General features: G+C 37.4%; 1 protein-coding gene across 8 annotated transcripts in view; it reads right to left on the minus strand.

The window, feature by feature from the left end:
- The window catches only part of CASK (calcium/calmodulin dependent serine protein kinase), a 393,911-nt gene that overhangs the window by 174,079 nt on the left and 203,895 nt on the right, over positions 1–15,937 (minus strand). For all 8 annotated transcript variants that reach the window (XM_057537971.1, XM_057537969.1, XM_057537975.1 and 5 more), the window contains exons 4-5: positions 14,969–15,046; positions 9,797–9,869 (exon numbers count right to left, since the gene is read on the minus strand). In XM_057537971.1, the coding sequence (XP_057393954.1) occupies positions 9,797–9,869; positions 14,969–15,046 (151 nt within the window). The remainder of the gene's footprint in view (positions 1–9,796; positions 9,870–14,968; positions 15,047–15,937) is intronic.

Raw genomic sequence — 15,937 nt, forward strand, 5'->3', positions numbered from 1 at the left:
AATAAGAAATTTCCTCATTTAAGTCCTATCTAAATGTATGAATAATGTACTGTAAAAATCCAAGGTTTTATTTTATAAACACATTATTTATTTGGTGTTATCTGGTTCATGATCCTGGGAGAAGCAATATTCATTGATTCCAGTATTTATTAAGTAGATGTTATTTATAAATATGCTTAAATATTTGGATTAGGATTTGTCAAAATAAAAATGAATATAATGTCATTACATGCTGATCTTCATCACATTTTGTATATTTTCCTCTGTATTCAATATAAATAATGTTATTAATGACAAACAGTACCTAGCATGTAAATATGTTTAATTAATTTCTGTGAAATAAATGAATGAATGATAGGCAGTATAACAGTATCATCGTTGCAAGACTGGTCTCTGGAGTTAGAGTCCCTAGATTCAGTACTAGTTCCACCTCTTATTTAGCTGTACAATCTTAGGCAAATCACCCTCTTTAAGTGTTAAGTTCTTCATTTGTAGAATGAAAAAATACTATGTAATTCATAAGTACTATGATTAAACCAGATGATGTTACTATTATGAGTAGCTATCCTTTACTAAGTACTTGCTGTTGTGCCAGGCACTCTGCTTACATGCTTCACATGCATTATTTTAATCATCACAACCCTAACGTATGCCAATTTACTGATGAAAAAACTGAAGTGCATAGTTAAATAAGTCACCCAAATTTTCTCCAATATCTAAGTAAATATTTAAAGGGTAAGCCTTTCTGAATGGTCATTTCTTTCTTCCATGCAACCTTGTCACAGTAAGACAAATGATGATGGCTGTATTCTGTATTATATATATTATAATTTAAAATAAAAAAGAATGTGTGTTTTATCTTCCTAAAGAGATCATAAGCACCTTTGGAACTTTAGTCTCTTTTCTATTTCTACTCCTATGGTACTTGCATTCTCTGCTCAGATAAGAAGCAAACACAAACAGCTGAATAAAACTGAAGTTGAATAAACCTTAACTGTAAGCTGTTACTTCGTTAGAGACTGCTTAAAGACTCATTTATTCTCTACATGGTAATTTCTTCAGTGCTCAAAAAGTTTAACGTTCACATGGCACTTCTCAGCCTTTAATCTCATAGCATGTTTCGTTCTAGAATTTAAAAAATAGAAACAATACAGATTCCTCAAGAGTCATGTGTTCAAAATCACTAGAGGTTTTTCCAACACATCTGTGCAATTTTCATTAAAAAAGAATAGAAAACAGTAAATATTTTTTCTCCTTTTTTACTTCAATGTTTAACTGAGAAAAGAAAATGTTCAGAGAAACATCAGAAAAAAGCACATGCTGGCTTCAAATATTTACAGTATACAACTATTCTTTTATAGTAGCAATCTTATTTCTGTCTGATTATTTTTAATTTGCAGAGACGAAGGAAGACCTGGGAACTCCAGGTGACTCCCTAAGTGCTGGCTGTAAACAGGGGTGTCCAATCTAGTAATTTCATAGACATGAGAATCACATAATAACTCAAAGTCGACCAGGAGACTTCCCAAGACATCCAGCTTTCTCCACAGTTACAGCAATACTTTTATTCTTACATAAGTTTTAAAACCAGAACTCATTAGACTAAGAGGAATTGAGAAGATGATCAACAGCTTTCATTTAACATAAGCAGTACTGTATCAAATCTCACTGCACTTAGGAGTTCTAAAGATATATGTAACTTGTAAAAATCAATATTAAAAAAATCACTTTATATCACCACTATTTAAATAAAAGATAAAAGATATTACACCAAAGTAGAGTTTCCTACTTAAAAAGTTTCCTATTTAAAAAAGGCAGGAAAAGAGATATGCAATTTCTCAAGTTACTCATTCTGATAGACAACGTCTGTTTTAATTCTCTGTACTGAGCTTATTAATCACCATGTTTATCTTTACACCATAGATGCTTTCGTGAATAGGTGATTGTAAATTATGTTGAACTTTTTGTGTAATTGAAGTACTGCCTATTTAAGGTCATGGCAAATATTTTATATAAGGTATCCCTTTCTAAATTTACCCTAACTTTAAAGTGTGAATTTCAGAAAAACAATGTTTTTAATGTGTCCATGAGTTATAGTCAAACACAATTTCAGAAACCTCAAATTTTGACTTAAAGATCAACAAGATTATATCTTAACAGGCATGATAAATGTTTATTTCCCCCTTTACCCTTTCATACATACACTCCCATCAAGGCAACTTGCAAACTATTAATCAGGAATACGTACCATTAAGACTAGACCAGCAAAATTAAGGATGTACTACTCAACCTGAAAGTGAGTTTCTATTCTGTGAGTAGAAAAGGAAGATGTTGAAGAAGGAAAAAATTTTCCTCTACCCCTGTAGGTTCTCCTGGCTGGTCTAAGAGTTAAATTAACATGAGACAGATTAACAGGAGAAAAAACACATTAAATTATGTACCTATGGAGGTTCCATAGGAATATGAAGCTCAAGGACAAGCTGGGCAATTGGAACTTATATGCCATCTGAGAGAAGGAGAAGGAGGTAGGGGTTTGGGACTTCAAAGGGGAGGAAGGCAACTCACACGGAGATAGAAAAACAAATGTTTGGTAAACAAGTGCTTGCTACTCCATGCAAAGACAATGGAACACAGAGAGGACTTTGGTGTCCCCAGCCTGCTCAGCTCCCCCACCATACCAGCCCATATTCTTTGCAGACATCTCTGGTGATAGTACTCTTCCTAGACCAGGCCCTTTAAATCCTTTCAGGCGCTTAAGGAGGAGGTAAAAAGAAAGACTTCCTGAATCTTGTTTCTTAAAAACAACCAGCCCCAAATAATCTTCAAGCCAAAGAGATACATTTTGGGGGTGGCAAGTTTTGTTCCCCTACAATGTCAACCCTGTTCTGATTTGGTAAGGACGACTGCAGCCCACCCCTGGCTTTGCAGTCTGCAGGGTGGAAGTTGTTATGAACAAATGTGTGAAGACAGGTTGAAAGGAAATCTTGCTTGGCAAACCACAAAGGGAGCACAGAGGGACACTGGTAATTTGCTAATAAGCATTTCAATCCTACAGCCCAATGCCATGAACCTTCTCTGACCGCCCCCAAATTCAAAGTGAGTTGATATCAGTGGCAAGAGTTACTACAGCTAGAAAGGCTTTATACCTGACAGCACAAATGCTCTGGCTGTATCATACATGCTTGCTACCGTTGGCTAAAAAGGAAAGGAGCAGTGAAAGGATTCACATCTGTTAAGCAAAAGAAACAGTCATTCTTTTCTTCTCAAATCAAGGAGTTGATTTTTTTTGAAGGGGGGTGGGTGGAAAAAGAGAAGCAAAATCATCTTAAATTTATCTTGTATTTCTAAGTATTAAAACCCCACTTTCAAGCTGAATATGTACATTATGCTCACAACAACCTTACGAAAGTAACGCAGAAGGTAAGCCTGTGTGCTTATTATAATAAAGAATAGAATAAGTTTTCATTTTAAGGAGAATTTCAATATTTTATATAAACATGAGGGACTTTTGGGAGTTGTGGTAAGAGATGTAAAAGAAATGTCAAGAGCAATAGAGGAAGAAATACCGTAAGAAATCCACAATGCTATGGCAACTAGCGTGATCTGATGAACACCCATTTATAGTGAAGTCTGGCCTTAAGCTGGTGAAAGGAGAACTGATACCATAAGGGGACCAGAGAGCAGCCAGGCGTGTTCACGGGTTAGCGAGGAAAACCATTTAAAGGAAGCACACACAGAAATGCTTGGGCGGAGGCTCCTGGCTGAGCGGCTGTGAGACTGGGGTTTTGCAGTTCTGAGAACTAAAAACGGAGCCCCCAGACCTCCTGGGCACAGGCCCTATTCAGAATAGAAAGTGATTGTGTGTACAGCAGTTTGCTCTCAAAGAAGCTGCTTAACTTCAACTTCGTTTATTAAAACAGTACATCAGTAGGTCAGAGCCACAGAAAGGTCTACGGCTTGCTTGTCTCTCCACGCCCAGGTGATGCTTTGTGAGGCTGTCTCTGGGAGTCAGGAGACACAAGAAAATTTCAACTTTCACTGCTTAACAGAGCAAATGAAGGCAGGCAAGGAGCCAGGAGTTGCATTTACCTTGAAAACTGTTCTATTTCTTTCTAAAGTACTTTTAATTTAGGGGTGAGAGGAAGAAAACACTGAAACATAATGAAAGTTACCACATCCTTTCATAAGAAAAAAAGGAATAAAATACATGCCTTAATTAATGCCTGTAGGGAGTCAAAACATGAGAAATATGCCATTATGACAGTGGGTCTCAACTGGGGGTGACTTTTGTGCCCCAGGGGACATTTGGCAATGTCTGGAGACATTTTTGAGTGTCACAACTGGGGAGAAATGCTACTGGCATGTAGTGGGTAGAGGCTGGGTAGAGGCAACAACACACAGGACAGCCTCCCACAACAAAGTGCCTGGCCCCAAATGTGCATGGCTGTTGGGAGATGCTGTACTACGATGACACGCCTTCCCAAATTTCAAAGGATTATGTAGTTATTTTTTACACAATTTCATGTGAAACTGCTTCTCGAAAGCGAGCAGTTTCCACTACAGGTCACATGGAACCATATACTCAAATCTAACCTGATATAACCAAACATTTTTAGACTCAGGTATTATGATTTCAAAAAGAAATGTGTACCAAGTAAAGAAAAAAGTATTATTAATATAATGTTAGGACCTTTGGGAAACCCAATGCTTTTGGATCAATATCAAGAACTTGGGGTGGGGGGGGGGAGGTGAAGGAGGGAGGGAAGGAGAGAGAGAGAGAACCAGAACCAGGGAGAAAATGAGAATATTCTTGGCTAGCTGAAACAGATGATTAAATAATCTAAATATTTCTCAAAGGAATGGAATGCTGCAATGGTCTTCTATTTTCTTTACTAAGTGTAAGGGAAGAAAATTTTGACAAAAACTACAGAAACCAAAATCTACATACAGAAGAAATCTATTCAGACAAGTCACTGAATATACAATATCTGAATGTGAAGAAAAGCTACTAGGCTGAAAAATTAGTTGTTATTAGCAAAAACAGTAACAACACATCAAGTGAAATTTTAAATTATTAGCCATGTGAAATGTATCGTTATTAAAGATCACTACATTGGAAAACCCCTAAAATAAGGCCTTGAACGAAACTACTTTGGGTTACCTAAATTACTGAAATTGTATTAGCAAATCCTGTTGACACAACCTTCAAATATATCTGGAAATCTACTTTTTTACCACCTCCTTGCTACCACTCTGGCCCTGCCAGGCAGGACCATCTCCTGTTTCCCAAGTTCCACCCTTGAGCCCCTATTCAATGTATCACCAACAAAGCAACGTAGTCCTGTTACCGTGGAAAGTCAGATCATAGTTCATCTTCGTTCAGAACTCTCTGGTGAATCCTCATTTCTGTCAGAGTAAAAGTCAAAGTCCCTTCCCTCCTTTCCTCTCTAACCTCATCTACTATCCACTCTCCCCTTTGCTCACTGCGCCTCAGCCATACTGGCCTCCTTGCTCTTGCTCAAAAGGGCACTTATGCTCCTGCCTTAGTGCCTTTACACTGGCTGTTCTTTTACCCAGAACCCTCCTCCTTCGATGTCAGTTAGTGCACTCTCTCTCTCTCCTTTGAGTCCTTGCCAGAGGTCAGGTTCTCAATGTGGCCTGCTTGATCACCCTATTTAGAATTGCAACCCCTTCTCCAGCAGTCCCTACCTACCCCCTTGGCTGCTCTCTTTTTTTCTGTAGTCCTTTTCACCTTCTAACCTACTATACAGTTGACTGACTTATGCTCAGTGATCAGTGTCTGTCTCCCTGAACTAGAAAGTCAGCTCCACAGGGGCAGTGATTTTGTCTGTTTTGTTCATTGATGTAGCTCCGGTTCCTAGAATAGTGCCTGACACATAGTAGGCTCTCGATACATATTTTTGGATGCATGTCTTAAGAAAAATACACCCAAGTTCAAATTTACCAATTAGCTAAATGTGAGTATTACATTTACCCATGCGAAATGTATAGATTTCAGGTACTGAAATATAAAGACTATCAACAATAATGTGTGCTCTGTGTTGAGAGTCTGCTTCCCAACTCAACAATGGTGCCTTTTCTGGTGGTTTCTTCTTATTAACTTGCAGTTTCAGAATCACTTCTCTCTTCCCTTCCTTAGAATGTTTCTGGATGCTTCCTCAAAATTATTTGGCATGTGCCTTAGACACAGTAAACAAATTTATTAAAATCCAATACAAAACTAACTTTGAGCCTTTGCACACACTATCCTGTTGCTTGAAACATCCTCTCATCCCTGTGTAACTCCCCCATGACTCAAGACTAGGCTCAAATGTAACTTCCTCCATGAAGTTTCTCTGACTCTGTCTTTTAATTATATTTCCCATCCCGTACCTTGGACGATAATTATTTGTTTTGTCTATCTGTGAAGATGGCCACAAACAAGTTCTCCTATTCTTGTGCACATAGGTTGCTCCTCCAACTAAAAGGTGCAACCTATTTTTCCTCCTCTTGAATCCAGGCTACTCTTGTGACATTTTGACTAACAGAACGCAGAGGACAGGACACAGTGCCAATTCCAGGTCAAGGCTTCAAGAGGCCTGGTAACTTCCATTTTTGCTCCTTTGGCGCCATGAGACACTGTCCTGCTAGAAAAGTGGGCCATGAAAGGGGGAGAAAGACAAAGAAAGAGAGAAATGTTCTGAATGAGAGACTATGAAGAGGGCCTAGCCAGCTTCCAGCTGTTCTATTCACTTCTGCTGAGATGCCAGAAAAGTGAGTGAAGCCTTTGTGGATACTAACCATGCCGCCTTAGCCAACAGCCTGTGAAACAGAATCAGGCAGTCCCCATCAAGCTCTGCTCAACTGCAGAACTGAGAGCAAATAAATGGCGATTGTCGTTGCAAGTCACTGTGTGTTATTCTGTAGAAGCTGGTAACAGATACACTATCTCATCTCTCTACTGAGACCATAATAATGCCTTTAGGGCTCCAAGTACAGTATACTGCATGAAGCAGGCACTCGGATATTTGTTGAATAAATCAATCAGAATGTAAGTTAGAAGGTGAAGCACAGCATTCAAACATAACTACTTTGGGATTTTATTTGGTTTTGGATTGTCATTATATCAAATACCATGGCTAATCAAAAAGCTAACTATATTACTGAAAGTATTACAGTACTGTTGTCAATCATTTATCATATGATATTGATATAATTACCTTTCAAGAACAGAATTCAAACTAAAATTGCTTCTTACAACTTAATAACAAAAAACCCAAACAATCTGATTAAAAAATGGGCAGAGGATCTGAATAGACATTTTTCCAAAGACAGACAGATGGTACATGTACATGAAAAGATGTTCAACATCACTAATTATCAGGGAAATGCAAATCAAAACCACAATGAGATATCACCTCGTACCTGTTAGAATTGCTATCATCAAAAGGTAAGAAATAACAAGTGTTGGTGAGGATGTAGGGAAAAAGGGAACCCTCATATACCGTTGGTGGAAATGTAAATTGGTGTGGCCACTCTGGAAAACAGTATGGAGGTTCCTCAAAAAAACTAAAAACAGAACTACCATATGATCGAGCAGTTCTACTTCTGAGTATTTATCTGAAGAAAACAAAAACACTAATTTGAAAACGCTAAAAGAAAAAACACTATGTGCACCCCCCACATCACTGCAGCATTATTTACAATAGCCAAGATATGGAAACAACCTAAGTGTCCGCTGATGGATGAATGAACAAAGAAGATGTAGTGTGTATACACACACACACACACACACACACACACACACACACACACACACACACACAGTGGAATACTACTCAGTCATAAAAAAGAACAAACTCTTGCCATTGTGACAATGTGGATGGACCTTGAGGGTATTATGTTAAGTGAATAAGTCAGATACAGACAGACAAATACCCTATGATTTCACTTACACGCTGAATCTAAAAATCAGAACAAATGAACAAACAAAACAAAACTCACAGACAGAGAGACCAGAATGGTGGTTGCCAGAGGGGAAGGGGGTTGGGTGGACAAAATGGGTGAAGCGGGTAAGACGTACAGACTTCCAGCCATAAAATAAATAAGTCAGGGGGATGTAATGTACAGCCTGGTGACTAGTCAATAATATTATATTGCACATTTTGTAACTTTGTATGGTGACAGAGAGTAACTAGACTTACTGTGGTGATCATTTCACAGTGTACACATATATCAAGTCATTATGCTATATACCTGAAACTAATATAATGTTAAACGTTAATTATATCTCAATTTAAAAAAATTGCCTCTTGAGCAAAAGTGTTTTTAACACAATGCTACTCTATGAACTAAGAATCTGTTTTACACATTTTAAGTTTTCAAATTGTCTTTTTTTTTTTGGCCATGCCGGACGACACGTGGGATCCCAGTTTCCCAACCAGGGATCAAACCCGCGCCCTCTGCAGTGGAAGCATGGAGTCTCAAACACTGGACCACGAGGGAAGTCCCTCAAATTGTCATTTTTGTCACTATATATAAGGAGATATACTTCACTCTGTATACATGCATTTTCTTACATTAATTAAATGCAAAAGAATGACACAGCACGTTGCAATCATTGACCATTCCCTCCCCCCTTTATCTTTCTACACTTCTTACTCTCTTTGTTTGCATAACTGAAGAATACTTCCTTATAAAAGTGCTATGTATCCACTGGGTTGTTTAATGTTGAGTGGCGATAATAATATCATTTTCCTATCACCACATTTGAAAAGAATAAGACATTTTACAACTAATTTACACTAATGTGTATTCTGTGCATTTCTCCAATTATTTTTCATTGCTATTATAACATTCCACCAGATTGATCTGGAATTGCTCATGCTTTCCCTCAGCTTTTAACCACAAGAATTTCAGTTAAAATTTCCCAAACGTTATAGAAAATTTAACTAAATTCTACTTAATTTTCTTAACCATTAAAATACATTAAAGAAGCCAGGCCTTTGATAATACATCCTGAGGGAAGGAGAGTGCCATATCTGTGGATGCCGCGGGTTAGAGAGAGGCCAGTGACAAAACAGGAGCACGTGAAAGTAGACAACAGGGCCAGAGAGACCACAGGGGCTCTTAGTGACTCGAGGCCTTGAAAGGGGGTAGGCATCAGGAGGAAGGCCCATGATTTCTTTTCTTGCATGCCTCCATGTCCTGCCTGACACCTTATAAGCCAGGGACTGACAGTTCTCATAAACTTCATACTGGGATTAAACAGGCACAAAGATTGAATAATGGTAATATTCATATTCCTAAGGGTACAAACTATATTGCATTTATAATTACGATTTCAGACTATTTTAAAAAACTCTCTGCAAAGAAAATAAAATGCTGACCATTCTACATTGCAACATTAAGAAAATGTAAGTGTGTGATGAACTTTTACTATATAAACCAAACTCTAATTTCCCCCCAATTAACTTAGTATAGGATATTGTTTGGTTCTTTCTATTTGTTGGATTTTCACACTTCTCTCTTACACACATAATGGCAAAGGAGGAATAACAGAATTTTAGAATGCGTGTACATTTTAATAAAAATAAGGAAATTGAAATGATAAAAAGTGCTCCTATTAAGAACTAGTACAACTCTCCAAATATAAACCAGTTAAACAAATTTTTATTTGTAAGTAAAATTAACTTTAAGATACTCTTTATAAGACATTAAAGAAAAATTTCTGATTCTTATCATTGCTATAAGTTTCTATTCACAAATATTAAAGTTAGTGATAAAAATGACTTACCTTCACATCCCTGTGAATTATGTTGTTATCATGACAATAGCGTAGAGCTTCCAGTATCTGTCTCATGTAATGACTGTAGAAAAACAAAAGAAATCTAAAACTGTAAAAAAAAAAACCCTTATATTTTTAAAACTTAATGTACAGTGTCCCTAGTTTGTAACTCCCACCTTCATACTCACTGCCCACGGACACTTTTCATTTGAGTAGACAAGATTGGTGGAATGTGCAGCTTAGTAATGAAAAAGTTGTTAGATGCATAAGTTTATGAGCTTTATGAAGAATTAATGTGTTCTGTATTTTCTGAGATATCTAAGTCAAAGGAATTTCACACAGTTCATAAGTAAAATAGCTCTGCAAACTAAAAAATCAAGCTTAAAACATGAAAAAAAAAGTCTTCTGACACTCAGTTAATTCTACTTAGTTACACTGGATTGCTATTAAGTGACCAGTGCTCAGAGGTACACCAAGGATTCTGACTAAAGGGGTGGGAACCTTTTATCTGCCAGCAGAGGCTGGCTCTCTGTCTTATTTCCATTTAGCTCTAAGGACAAACAAGAAAGAAGAACCCTCTTATGCCTCTACAATTTCTTTTTGCAACATAATCAAGTTTTAGTTGGGGCATCCTTGAACAAAGCAGAGTTCCTTCTGGGCCTAAGTCCTAGGAAGTCAAACTCCTCACAAGGTCAGCAGGGTCCACAGAGGCTCTGCACTGGGTCCAGGTGAAGAACAGAGGAGGAGCGAGCATTTTAAAGAACAGTCCTTAAAAATGGTAACAGGGTCAACTAGCCACAGGGTGTGACAAGAGCAGTTCATTCAGTATTACTTCAGAACTTACTTCGATTTCCTTCCCCCTCCATTCTGAAGTTCTTCTGTAATCCCACTGTTTCTTCTTTGAGGGTCTTTTTCATCTTCTCTTCCTCTGAATTTTATTCCCTTCATATCTGTCATTTTTCCCCTACTATCCCTCTTCCTTTCTCACTTTCCCCTTTTCCTTCCCAACTAGCCATGACACAGAAATGCAATATACTTAACATTAATTATTGTTTAGTATTTATTGCATTTTGGTTTTTTCTATCCAGATCTTTTATTCCCCACACTTTAAAATAAAAACTAAATAATTTAATGGTACTTACAAATGACCTTGTGTGTGTGCTTGTGACTCAAGACCAAAAAAAATTTTCTCCACTCCTGCTTTAAAATTAAAAGACATTTCCATTGAGTTCCCTCTTTGGTATGCTACTATCTAGGCAAACTCACATCAATATCCCTCTAATTAGCATATGCATTATTTCATGTATTAGAATTGATCAGAAGGTTCTAGTTTAAAAATGAAAGGCAGGGGGAAAAAAAACCCAGGCTTTGTTCCTGTACTTATCATTGTCTCCTCACAACTGGGCTCTAAGCAGAAGGAGCCAGGCTCCTGCAGTTGTGATGTTCAATTTTTCTTACTTTGCAAATGCACACATGGCGGGTCATGGTCACATACTCTTTTCCTGGGCCAGTGCAGTTGAAATTAAGTTTCTGTTTAAGTTAGGGGTTCTTAACTTGGTGTTGTTGCCCTTTCCTGGTTCAAATCATGCTTTGGAGGATCTGTGACCCCCCGAAATGGCAGAGATAACAAGTGTGAAAAACTCTAGTTTCTAAAAACTCTAAAGCATGCTACAAAGGTTAAGTCTATTATTATCAAATTTAGTCAAGATTTAGGAACAGCCTATTTGTGCATCTAGGTGTGAACATTGGAATAGTAGGTAAGTTTAAGTTAGGTAATATGGACCTAGCTTATACCTAACAGCATGACTACTTTGGATACTTAGCACTAGGACAGCCACTTCTATCCTTAGCCTGAAGAAAATTCTAAAAAAAAAAATTCTTATCTCAAAGTTTTATTTAAAAAGAAAAAACCTCAATGAATGAGCATTTTTAAATCCGAATACTCAATTATTTAACCCAAATATACATACATATTAGAATCTCTGCGGGGGCACGGTAGAATTTTTTTCCCCCAAATATAACATATTTAAACTGATCTTTCTCCACCCTCCCAGTCATGACCCTTGGGAGGCTGTGCATGTGAATAGTGTGCAAGCAGACTACAGAACCAAAATCCACCCATATACATTCTAGAGAGTTGCTGACTAAACTTTAATCAAAAAGCGTCATTTCATGAAGCATCATGGTGGCCTATACTTTCAGAGAACTCATCAATATCTATGTTTGTCTCCATCCCTAAGGATCAGGAATGATGATAACTCCGTGGAAAGAAAAGAGCTGGCCAGCAATCCTCTCACTTCCTTTGGAAGGAGGTATTTTGGGGGTGGAAGAAAAGAAGGGAGGTGACTCAGTCTACTCTCTTTGGCAACTCTGGGTAAAAAGACTACACTTAAAAAAGCTCTTTGCTAGGCTGAAGAAAGCTTATCTCTGGAATTCCCTTAACAGAATGTTCTTGGCTAAGGACTACCTATGATAAACAGAACCCAGGATCTCTGAGGCATGAATGGCTTCCTGGAAGATGTCATGTAAGCTATACAACTCTCCAAGATACACAATGGAGATGTTTCATAATTTAAATGCTCCCCTCTGTGTGTGGAATCTCACAAACCTCATGTAGAGACCTCATCTATTCTGGGCCAGAGGTGCATTTCTGATGCAGGAAGGAATGAAGTGAGGAGCTGCCCTTAAAAGGCCCAGATCTCTGTCTGCTTCAGCTGAGCCTTTTGATTGCTTGTATCCTTATAATTGTTTAGTAAAGCCTGGTGCTAGGGAAGAATAGCTCTCTGATTTGTGAGAGTTTGATTTGATAATCTGATCCTATATGTTAGCCTGCTCCGCAACTCACCACCTCTGAAAGAACAGAGGTAATCACTAATTGGGTTGTAAGGACTGAACGCAGTTTTCTTTCATGTCATGCTTTGCTGCTCCTCTTGACGCTCAGCCAGTTGGAGAAAAACAACATTATCAATATGATTACTTGGTGTCTCAGAGTCTTCTTGCAATTGGTCTCACTAGACTAACTAATGCAAGCTGAATCTTCCAACAACAAATCACAGAATCAGAGAGGAGGAAGGTAGAAGTCATCTGGTTGAACGCTCTAAACCAAAGGAAGGATTTACGTGCCCTTGTTACATGGTCATTGGTACTCTGCAATAGGGGACATACATAATCATACTTTCTGAGGCCACTCCCTTTTGTCATTCTTAGGAAGGGTTTTTAATAAATTGTGCCAAACCCCTCTCTATGCAGTGTCACTTACTGATCCCAATACTACTCTTTTCTGGTCCATTCTGGAAAGTTCCTTTCATAAAATCACCATTTTAATAGCAATATAGGTAGATCTTAAAATCAACAGGCTTGATTGATATACAATCATCTTGATATATATAAACATCTAACTTTTCTATAAATCTCAAGATTGGGAGAGAACTCAAGTCATTTCACTGTATGACATCACCTCTACAACACTACTATTCCCCCTATCCTAACACATAGTCCAGTGGCAGAGACAGGCTCAAAGTTAAGGAAAAGTGATAGGGATGAGTAGGGAACAGAGTAAAAGTGGTACTGGTTTAACACCAACTCTGACAGCCTATATGCCAGGTACCCCAGTGTTTTTGTGGTTCCAAAAGGAAAAGGTCATATTCCTCCATCAAGCTTCACTGTTTTATAAAATCAACATCTAGAATTTTTAGTTTTCCCTATTTGATGCTGCTGTTGAAAGATATCAATATGGGAAAATACAAAACTCAAATTCTTAAAGAAATAAATATGGACAATGATATGCAAAAGTCTGAGAGTTTCATTTAGTAGGAGAAAGTGGTTTACCACTGTGCCATAAGAAAAATCAAGACAGCATTGACTACCTTTGGTATTAAAGAATGCTTTTTAATTCTGAAACAATACAAAGTAAAAATTTTTAACTGTGATAAGAATTCAAAACAAGAGTAAAATGGGATTAAAAAAAAAAGAAAACCCTAGAATATGCTTTAGTGAACACGGCACAAAAGAAAAAAGGATATTTAGCCTCAGTTCTACCATGAATACATCGGGAGTTAAAAGAAGGAATTAAAGTTAGTATATATAAACTCTCATTTGCTTCTTCTCCCTAGCTCCAGGAGTACAAAACAGCAGCTACCTAAAATTGAGTATATTCTTTATCTTGTGTTATAGCTATGGCTGCTCCATCTCCTGAGACTGGGGACCTTGCTCCTCAGTCAGGAGAAGGCAGGGCAAAGAATTTGAAGAAAGTCAAGCCATTCTAAGCTTGAAGTCACATGAGGTAGTCTCTAAGCTGTTTTCAGCCATATCTGTCCATTGTGCCATAATTATAAAAAGAATGATAGGAGGGAGAAAGTTATAATCATTTAATGGTAACTATTTCTCAAATGGTAGAAAGTTTTAATAAATCCTAATGGGTTTGTGGGTTTGAACCCTTCAACATACTATGGTTAGTGACTGAGGAGAGATGCTGTACCCCAGGTATTAAAAAGGCAACTCATTGGAGTGGGTATTTATGATATGATCGTCACCAAAGCAGAAAGCTGTACTGCTTCAAATCTACAAGCAAGTGGCCCAGTGCATGGCTCTTGTGATTTTTCATATTAAATCCTTATTTTGAGTCATCAGTTCTTTACAAGAACTCCTACACTTGGAACAATGGTGGCTACTTGATTGGGAGATCAAACACTGGCCTGAAGCAAATATATTCAGCAGAAAAACTGTGCTTTTATTTCTGTTCCTTCTACTGTTCTATGCTTTTTCTCAGATTAACTGGTCACCTAACAATTTACTATCACTAAAAGGCAAACTGAAGAACTAATGAGGCACATCTGCTAAAAAGCAAAAATCAAACACACAAAAAAACCCAAGTTTAATTCTACACGGTTCCTGAGCTATCAAATTCCTCCTTGTATAAAAGTCATCAGAAATGGAAAAGATAGCAGTAGTGATGTTCAACTGTAAATCCATATAAAGAGATCAATTCATTGTTCAATATTTTGCATTTCCAGTCACTGTTTGGTTCCACTAATGCACATTAAAAGAGAGATGCTCCCTGTAAGAAAGAGTGGCAATATGCTCGTCACCAGTTCAAAGAGCAGGCCACTTCATGTGATTTCCTTGTCATTTCCTTCTTTTACTTCTACCTTTACTTCTGGGAAGTTCATACAAATTACATACCTGGCCACAGCTTCACTGTATACAAAACCAGCGTCAGCTCGTTTTACGATTTCAAAACACAGATCCGCTCCATCCATACTGTAGAGAAATGTGAAAAAGAATATAAGGAAAGAGAAAATTTCAGGAAGAAAACATTGAAAGTGAATACATTGTAACTAAGTTTTTAGTTGACTTACAGCTAAAGATTATAATAAATTATTTAAATCTCCTTTCTTTTGATGAAAAATAGACATAAATTATAAAGGACATTATAACCATCTTAACATTGAAAATCTACAGGGGAAAAAAACAGGAAGAAAAAGCAAATGGTAGCATCAAATAACATAAAGTGCGGGAAATTGCCTATAAATTTTCTTTAGGTTATCACAAGAAAAAGTCTCAGAAAAGGGCAATGTTGGGGGTTGTGGCATATTTTTGAATCAAGTTCCGAAATTGTATCTAGTCACACCATGTAATATTTTAAGAATACAACAACGATTCTAAAACATTTAGCTATAGCTATCACCACTAAAAGGGAATTCAAGCTGTATACTGTGAAAGGAAAAAAATAATTAGCTAATCCATAATTTATTTTTGTTTATACTTCCATTACCAAAGTTAACTGCTACAAACATACTCTTAACACACTGATGTGCTGGTGACGCAGGGTTACTATCTTGCCTCCAAACTTAAAATGGTTCTCTATTTCTCAACAGATCCTTAAGGCTTCTTGTTGTCTCAGCCATACCTTGCTTCTTCTACCTACCCTGTCTAATGACTTTTCAAGAATAACTCTCTACGCAGATTAGTCTTACACTACTCCCTGAATATACCATTTTTTAAAATTTTTCTGCCACACACTTCTGCATATATTGTTTCTCACATTCAAAACCTACCTTAATTCAAGGTTCCATTCCAATCTCACCTTCCCCAGGAAGGCCCCTCAATGATTACCAGCCACATTAAGGCCTTCTTTGGCTTAAATTCTAT

This window comes from Balaenoptera acutorostrata, chromosome X (assembly GCF_949987535.1).
Source record: "Balaenoptera acutorostrata chromosome X, mBalAcu1.1, whole genome shotgun sequence".
In the NCBI taxonomy this organism is placed as follows: domain Eukaryota; kingdom Metazoa; phylum Chordata; class Mammalia; order Artiodactyla; family Balaenopteridae; genus Balaenoptera; species Balaenoptera acutorostrata.